The sequence below is a fragment of the Macrosteles quadrilineatus genome, unplaced genomic scaffold, assembly GCF_028750875.1.
Source record: "Macrosteles quadrilineatus isolate MER2022 unplaced genomic scaffold, UCM_ALF_1.0 Scaffold_2__2_contigs__length_208266976, whole genome shotgun sequence".
NCBI lineage: Eukaryota > Metazoa > Arthropoda > Insecta > Hemiptera > Cicadellidae > Macrosteles > Macrosteles quadrilineatus.
In genome coordinates this window covers 160,421,774-160,431,389 of record NW_026542595.1, presented here as the reverse complement: position 1 = coordinate 160,431,389, position 9,616 = coordinate 160,421,774, and the positions used below count along the sequence as shown (strand labels likewise).

The 9,616-nt window shown below is 34.0% G+C and overlaps 1 protein-coding gene across 1 annotated transcript; it reads left to right on the top strand.

Moving 5' to 3' along the window:
- Nucleotides 1–3,513: 3,513 nt before the first annotated feature.
- Nucleotides 3,514–5,244, top strand: LOC128985077 (uncharacterized). Its single transcript, XM_054404455.1, has 2 exons — nucleotides 3,514–4,623; nucleotides 5,002–5,244. Exons 1-2 carry the CDS (start codon nucleotides 3,514–3,516, stop codon nucleotides 5,242–5,244), a joined length of 1,353 nt encoding a protein of 450 aa, XP_054260430.1.
- The last annotated feature ends 4,372 nt before the right edge of the window (nucleotides 5,245–9,616 follow it).

The following is a 9,616-nucleotide window of genomic DNA, read 5'->3' as shown; positions in this document are numbered from 1 at the left end:
TGAGCGATGCGAACGAGATCATCTTGAAAATTAAACGTAACGGTACTTTCTTTCCATCAGTCTGTCTTAGGGGAAACCTATAACTTAGGCGATACGAAGTTCGCCGGGTCAGCTAGTATACATATATATATATACTAGCTGTACCCGCGGGCTTTGCCCCGTTTAACTTCTTAATTTTCAAGATGAGCTCGTTCGCATGGCTCAATCACGTCCTGGTTGAAGTGCTTTCGCTACGCTCACTCACCTTTACTGGTTGGAGCTCGTTCGCTGCGCGCACTTGCCTTCAGGTTAGTCCGTTCGCTACGCTAACTCGCCTCCAGGTTGAAGTTCGTTCGCTACGCTCACTCACCTTCTGGTTGCAAATTAGCTGTTGTCATAAATTAAAAAAATAATAATAGTGTTGCACCCTGTTGGCAATCCTTGTAACTTTAAAGCTATTGAAACATCATAGAACAGAACCAACTTGTTCAATTGAAACAGCTGATAAGATTCATTAATTCCTTTTAAATATGAAAAATCATAAGGTTAACATGGGAAACCCCAGAGCCACTGGGGCGGAGCCCGAGAGTCCGATCAGAATAAAAACAACTTAGTTTTCCTATTTAATGCCTAAAGAATCGGTGTACCAAATTTCAGCCTCCTAGGTAAATGGGAAGTGGGAGAATTAGTGATGAGTGAGTGAGTGAGTGAGTGAGTGTGTCAGTGAGGGCTTTGCCTTTTATATATTTAGATATATATATATATATATATATATATATATTAATAAATTAAATAAATAATTAAACATTTAGTACCCTTTAAGTTATTATTTATTAATTAAACTAATAAATTAATAACTTAAAGGGTACTAAATGTTTAATTATTTATTTCATTTAATAATAATAATTATAAGTTAACGATATATTTATTCAATATATATATATATATATATATATATATATATATATATATATGAATTTGAACGGATGGTATTTTTGGCCTCTAGGGACCTCAAAACGAAAAATCAAATCGGTCCCGGGTCCAGGTCTTACCATGAGTACTACGGTAATAGCGTATTCCCTAAATGGGAAATTCGCTAAAACGATCATATACTGTTATGTTTATACTCAATGCTAAAACCTATTACCATTCTTTTACTCTGTCGATATTTCCCCTCTATGACTTGTTTTTAAAATTATAACATTGAGGTTATTGCATTCGTATCAAACCAAATTCACAACATCGAGATAAACATGTCGCAGGTTAACACTGGTCCTGACCACGCTATAGTCGCCACGCCTCTGGACAAATCTATTCAACTGTTCGGCACACGATCGCCGCGCCATTACTACACGTGGTAATGTGGTCCGCACAAATTACAACACAGGGTGTAACGGCTTCATGGCATGAACCAGCCAAAACAGTAAACTCTGCTATAGGTAAACCGTTTAGAAAACGACCTGCGCGAAATTTTTAGCGCATGTAGGGGAGGTAACGTTGAGGGAGGGTATGTTCCCCCTCTCCGCCAACGTCCGTTTTCACACTGCAGGATCTATTTTTTTCAAATTTTAACATTAGGCTTATGGGATAAAAGTAGCCATATGACAGTTTTTTGTTTACAAGAAAAATGTAAACAAGGGAATCATAAGGTATTTCCAAACTTTCTAGACTTTTCTTTTAAACGTTTTTAAACCATTACTATGATTTAAATAAACAAGAAAATGCCGTTAAAACACTTTTTTAAGGCGCGGAACTCACTGAAAATCGAGAAAATATACGGAACTACTTTCTCAATGCGCAGAGCATAAACAAGGAGCGGAGGGATACGGACCAGTGACTACTTTCTTGGGAACCTATTTGTGTTGCCAGCTGATCAGAAACAGCAAATGTTAGAAATCAGGACTTAATAAGCGATATATCGAACCGCATCGAAATCGATATTTAATCCGATAATACATCACAGGTTATATTATTTTCATAATGATGTTATTTGGTCCAGGATCACTTCTTGAAAATTAAAATGGTATAAGATTACCTGTTTCTGTCTGTGATCCTAATTTGTAGTATGAGCTACCGGTTTCGAGGTTATAACCTCATCATCAGGCTTCTTGTCACTCTTGCGAGGTCGTCGAGTTTTATAAACACACAAAACACTGACATTTAAATAAATAAGTTACAAGACATTGACGGATACGATACGAATATATTTAACATAAAAAACTGGAACTAGTTCCCACACGACGCGGCACGGGTAAACGTTTTGTCATGACAAAACGTTTACCCGTGCCGCGTCGTGTGGGAACTAGTTCCAGTTTTTTATGTTAAATATATTCGTATCGTATCCGTCAATGTCTTGTAACTTATTTATTTAAATGTCAGTGTTTTGTGTGTTTATAAAACTCGACGACCTCGCAAGAGTGACAAGAAGCCTGATGATGAGGTTATAACCTCGAAACCGGTAGCTCATACTACAAATTAGGATCACAGGTTATATTATGTTGAATTACATCGACGGTGCAGTCAGCTATATTACACTTATTAATAAAACGCAGATTGAACACTGATCTAATTTAGGTATGTGGGGAAGGTAGGTCGGGGTTTATGAGTATTCATGACTACATTAAAAGTTTTGAAGTAAAGTTATAGATTAGGGAGGTAAAGTGTAGGTTATAAGTAGGTGATCGAGTTGTTTATTTGTGTTGCACCATATAACTGGCTTTCACCTATCTGAAAGCAACCCTAGTTTACATTTTGATCAGCTGTATAATTTAATTGCTGTTAATATTTAAGCTGCAATTCAAAGAAATGCGTCCTACAAAAAACTAAATCTTTAGAAATTAATCACTGAAAGAACCCATGAAACATAAAAGTCATAGAACGCCACCGAGTAAAAGAAATAAAGATAATATTTTTTTAAGAATTTACTATCGTTATTAGCCTGTATAATGAAGAACACCTAGGCCTACAAGATTCACATTCCTACCAAAGATGAACGAGGATGTTAGCCGAAGTGCTACAATTTTTACTAGGAAAGATGGAAATGTGATCATTGCAGAGGAAAGCCCTATATGGGAAATTCGCAACAATAACTATATAACTGTATTCACAGTTCCATTTAAGTAATGCCATTGACTAATATACCAACAGGTCAATGGTAATGTATAGTCAATGGTAATGCTCAATTGTGTTTACGCTAGTGACATCATTAGTTATGGTACATACCGTTTCTGTTTTAATAATCGTGATTTAACATCTGTTGACAAGCATTGTTGTGACGAGTCAGTACGACCCTGCGCTGAATCCTCCACGCGGACTCTCTTTTTATGTCTCGAGATTTCCCCCTTCATTTTGTTGAACGATTTTTGAGTTGCAACAACGTTTATAATTGTTAATATTTAGTGATAGTTAGTGATAGTTTAGTAGGTAGGGATAGTTTTGTTCAGTTATTTTATAGTTACGGTAGCTATTTAATAGTAAATCGTTTTTTGAAATTGTGGTAGATTGGTATATGACCTGTGTTTGTTGACAAACGTAATGGCGACATCAAAATCTTCTTCTGTATCTGGTCGACCTCTTGGAGAGCAGGCAAGAGAAATTGTGTATAAAGTTGCAGAACACTTGAAAGGAATGAAGAAAGAACATGATTTGACATTTAATTTGGCCGAGGAAACATCAACAGCTACAGGTATTGGGCAAACCCTCGTAAAACAAATTATTCGTGAGGGAAAAAGAGCGATTGAAATCCGAGGACAGTTGACCTTTTCTACACCTACAGGCAAAAAGACTGAAAGAAAAAAAAGAATTGAAGTTGATGATTTTACTAAAGCCGCTATTAGAAGGAAAATACAGGAAATGTACATCTTAAAAAAAGAATTGCCTACTGTGAAGACACTCATTTCAGCTCTTGAGGAAGCAGACATTTTAACATGTGGAAGGACGTACTTAATATCTGTGTTAAAACAATTGGGCTTTAAATGGGTTAGATGCCAGTCTAGAAGAAAACTATTGGTAGAAATCCCTTCAACCGTTGATTGGCGAATTCGATATTTGAAAAAAATTAAGAAATGTAGATCAGAAGGCTTTCCAATTGTTTACATCGACGAGACTTACGTTAATGCGAACCATACAGTAAGTAAATGTTGGCAAAGTCCTGAGGAACCCGGCGTAACCAAGGCTGTTGGGAAAGGCGAACGGCTGATAATTGCACACGGTGGCGGTGAAAATGGATTTGTAAGGGACAGTTTGGCAATTTTCAAAGCACATCAAAAAACAGGCGATTATCATGAGTCCATGAACTATGAAAATTTCAATAAATGGCTTGAAAAACAACTGTTGCCGAATCTTGAAGAACCAAGCGTTATAGTGATGGACAATGCAAAATACCATTGCGTAGAGGAAGACAAAAAACCAACAAGTGGTTCTTTGAAGAAGAACATTCAAGACTGGCTTCATAAACACAACATTGACTATGACGAAAATTTTACCAAAGTAGAACTTTTGATGTTGGTGCAAAACGTCCAGAGGGAGCCGGTGTACAAAATAGACCAGCTTATTAACAATTTTGGACATCAAGTGCTGCGACTGCCACCATATCACCCCGACTTCAACCCCATTGAGTTGGTATGGGGAGCTATAAAAGGACAGGTAGGCTTAATTTATGTTTTATTATTGTCATATATTTTATAAGTGTATTAAAATTGTTTTCATAACTCCAATCCGGTTGTCGAGGAAGAGGCAATATGAAAATAGGTGGAGTGCGTTTAATATATTTTTTTTAAAGTACTTTTTAACACAACAGTATTAAGCCAACTACACATAACCTTTTACGGGAATTCCTATATTAATATAGCATTATAACACATAATTGGTTTGAATTATAATAACAAGTTATAGTATTTAGTATAATTAATAATTATAGTACGTGTAGGCTTAATATATATAATTGTAACAGTATAAAAACCAACGTAAAATGTAAAGAAATTACGTGTTCGTATGGGATTTAAAAAGTATTTATTTATACAGGTTGCTAAAGATGTAGCTGCAAAGACATTGGACCAAAAAATGAGACTTTGTGACAGTCTGTTTACGTCATACACTGCAGAAGAATGGAAGAAATGTTGTGAACATGTCAAAAAGGTCGAACAAGATTACTGGGAAAAAGACCATATAATAGACAATGAAATCGACAGACTGATAATTTCAGTAAACCAAAATGAATCTGAGGATGACAGTGATATCAGTGATTTCATTACCGATTCGGAATAGAGATAATATTTAGATCGTCGACATTTGGTTTCCACTACTAATTAAGGTATGTCGTTTATTTTATTCTCAAACTGAAAATTATACAAATTAATTTGTATCAATATCATTCAATATGATGCATACTGTACATATGGTTCACATTTATCAAAGCTTAAGTTCTTCCAATAACTGATCAACAAATATATCTATAAAGGTAGTCCGTGAGAATCATTAGTCTATTCTATTATATTAGTGTTTTTAAGCTATTTATATTTATGTGTGTTGTGTTACCTAACGATGGACTTAGTCCCAAAGAATTATTGTAGTTCAAAAGGAAATAATTATTGTATTATTGTATTCAACGAGAGCGAGGTGCCGGTCCGGTAGCAGTACGCGAGTACACTGCACTCTGCAGGGTTGTGTTTGTGTTGCGTTGTGTTGTATCACTGCGCGGTGTTCGGGAAGGTTGGGGGTTGGCGGCAGCGGAGTGGGGGAAGAGCCATAGTCTGTCTCACTCCCACAGCTCGGTATCTCTCTCTCGCACCAATGCTACGAGGAGGACGCTTTCTAAACGGTTTACCTATAGTACAGATTCCAAGTGTGAAAACGGATTGGAAATATTAATTAAGTATTTCTGTGTTTTTATTAGCTTGGGAACTGACAAACATGTTATGGATGGAAGTAACTTCATTTTATTTTACTGATTATTAAATTATTTAACACAGCTTAATCCTTAATTTCTCATTTTAATTTCCCCAGGAACCCCCTAAAACGACGTTCATAGCAAAGCAAATGTTGACACCAAATAAACTCATGAAATATATGAGTGTACAATAAATTGTAACAGATCGTAAATATAAAAGGTTAACATTTTTAAAAGTGTGTATTAGTGTGGGTTTTAGATATGTCTAGAAATTATTTATTTTGAAGAAGATCCGGTGTTTTATTAGGTTTTCCTTGTGCTTGAAGATCCTAAATTGTTGTATGGCAATGCAAGTGATTTTCTATAAACAGTCCGTAACTTTATCTTGCCACTACTTGACTAAACTAAAAATATAAATGAACTAATTAGATTGTGTAGGAAACGCACTGATAAACGATAAAAAAATATCCAATCTACTTATTAATTAATTATTACTAGTGAACCTGTGCGGCTCAATGCCCCGCAAAAAACATATGAATTTAGAAAACAAATTCATCGTGTATAAATTGACTCGACGTCGAAAATTAAATATAGTAATAATAAAGCCTTAGAAGGGAAGCAGTCCAGCCATTTTCTAGCTGTATGTGTATTATATTTAGTAAATTAATAGGCTAAGTGTTCAAGGTTAAGTATGTTAGGCCTATAGGGTAGTTATTTTTTTACTCATTTACAACACATTTAACAAAACATTTTATCATATCAAACCAATAGGCCTATGTAGCATATTCTGAGGGTCATAAAATGCTGCTTAAAGAAAACACTTTTAAAAATAAACACTAAAAACAATATTTTTATCACAAAAGCACTTCCATGAATACTACGATGTTAGTCTTAAAGTTACCTTCAGGAATATTATCCTGGTCAGAATTTTCTGTAATGAATATGCATATCCTATTAAAAGGAGCCTTACTTAAAACAACATAAATATATATATAGTTGTTCATGACCGAAATTGGTCTGGCTAAGAACAGTGCTGCTCTTTAGTTAAAGTGTTTTTGCTGCAAATGCCAAAGATAACAGATATTATCATCTTTCCAAAAATTAGCCTTTTTAAAATTAAAAGCTAAGTTTGTTTCAGACGGGCAAAGTTTTATCCTCAAAATCAAAATATGTCCCTACTCACTTGTTCCAGTTAGGACTTAGCCTACATTTCACTTTACATTTTTGTTAACCGTTCTGATCACATGAAGCCTTGTGCCATTAATGAGGCCCTTTTTGATGCATTAATATCAATAAAACCACTGCCCCCTTTTATTAGTATAATCTGTGTCTTGGCAATCCACTGACCTCTATATTTAAAAACTCAGTTGGATTTTCTAGATGGGTGTCTCCGCCTTCGTCTGTTTTCGAGGACTCACTCTTCTTCCCCTTGGCATACTGACAATTAATTACCATGTTCATGTAGTAATTCATTAAATACTGTTAGTTTTTGCAAAGAAAATTTTTGGCTTGGTGCTTTCAAAACTGTTAACTCAAAATACACCCACAAGTAAAAAAGCATAAAGTTACTGGTTAAAAGAAACTATGTTTGTGTAAAAACATTATTCACATGAAGTAGATTTTTTGTTTGATTTGTCGATCAGTTGTTAAGTTTCAAATGAATTATTAAAGTCAAAGACTTGTGATTTTAAATACATAAATTATTATAGTAAAGTTTTCTAAATCATGGTAACTTATTCTCAACTAAATTTTACTATATTTAGCATTAAAATAAAGTAGTGAGATCCATTATGAGTAAACTTTAAGGTACACAATCCTTGATTGAAATGTAGTATACATTAACAGTCATAATACACAGCAATTATTATGTAGTAGACTTTGACTATTTTCAAGTAACAAACATATGTTTCTGTAAATAAAAAGTATCTCCCATGTTATCCTTATGGAGAAATACGAAACTTTGAAGGGCCCCAGGGCCTCACTCTCTAATTATTTCCTTAAAAAGAAGGTTTCCTGCACAACTTCACGTTACGCTCTTTCCAATGACACCAAAAACATGTCAATCGGTTCAGTAGTTTTGGAGGAGTAATTGTCACAAAAAACCTGCTTGCGTATTAAATAAGTACTAGAGGTCGTCCAGTGGTCGAAACTCGACCATAAATATGTACATAAATATGTAATTTAATTATTTTCAAAGCAATTAACCATCACTTAATTTGAAGGCAATAATTAAATAACAATTTATTCATTAGTTGATTTGGATAATATTTTCTAATGATTAGCTAATGACTAAGTGATTTTACTAAAGTAGATTAAGTATGTCAAATTCCAAGAATATATTATGCCAGTTTGTTTGTTTTGATTTGACACGAATGAACACATGATCGTATTAAAAAGGTCCATCTTCAAAGGTATTCCACCACAGCTTAACCACTTCTAGCTAAAAAAATCCAATTGCACTTTACATACTTCTCTATTTTTCACCCCACTCTGTAAATAAAACATGTGATTGGAATTTGTTTTGATTTTCTGTTTATATTTCGTTGTTATTTCGTCACCATCATGGCAACCCATAAAGCCCATGTTAATTTTTTGTTAATTTCAAATTCATTTTTTGTGCTTATCTTTGAGCCTATTTTAATTTATAATGTGATTCTGCACACCTACAGGAAAATATCTTTCTAACAGTATGCATAGATTTTCCCTACGACGCACACGAGCTGAGAAAAAAGGTTTTAAAGAAACATGCTTGCCTATTAATATATAGATAGATAGATTAAGCACCAAAATTCACGTTCTTCTTGTAATGTGCAACCATAATGTTCATCATATATAGATGGAAAAATAAAAGAAAAATATAAAGAGGTGTTAGAATGCAACCTGCATGTTTTGTTTTATTTTACTTGTAACACCTAATACAAAGACCCTAGGGGTAAAACCTGCAAAACGTGTTAAAGGAACTGTCTTTAATAAAAGTTTCTTTTCATCGTTGGTAAAAGAGCGAAGATAATTGCATCCATGTTGAAAAGCTTGTGTTGAAAGGCCTATTAATTAGGAGTTTCTAAAGAGCTATTTTGATAACCACCAAGGAAGTAAATTTTAAGAGAAAAGTCAAGTCAAGTTAGTAGACTTATGCTTACAAGTCATGAAAAAGTATTAATTAAAATATAAATCACGTTTGACGTTTATTATGATTTTCAACTTAAAAGATTGTTAAGAGTAATTATTTCCTCAACCATTTATAGTATATTTGTCTAAAAACTGCCCTGATTGTTTTTTTTACATTTATTTTCAATCTTCGTACATCTACAATAACTAACTAATGTGAGCGTTAATCATGCGTGAGCGTGATACGTTCATAGCGTGTCCAAAACCATGTTTATTGTAAGGTTGCCACCTACTTTGATGCTATCTGTGAATGAAAACCACCCTCAATGACTGTATTATTGCCTTACCTAACGCATGAAAACCTGCACTTGAAGTACACAATGTGAAGCAGCACAATGTGTAAGGCAAGTGCATTGACATTAACTAATCAGTAATCGTAATAAAATATTTCAACATGTAATATAAATTGTATTAAATTATGCCTTAAAGACAAAGTCAGTTGTCAGTATACGTCAAGATATATATTTCCTATACATTACCTTTTATTGTGATTAAAGGCAACAACTTTACTTTTATAACCTTTCATTCAATATAGTTAACAGTTTAACAGCCGAATGTTAAAATTTAAATTTGGGAAAAATG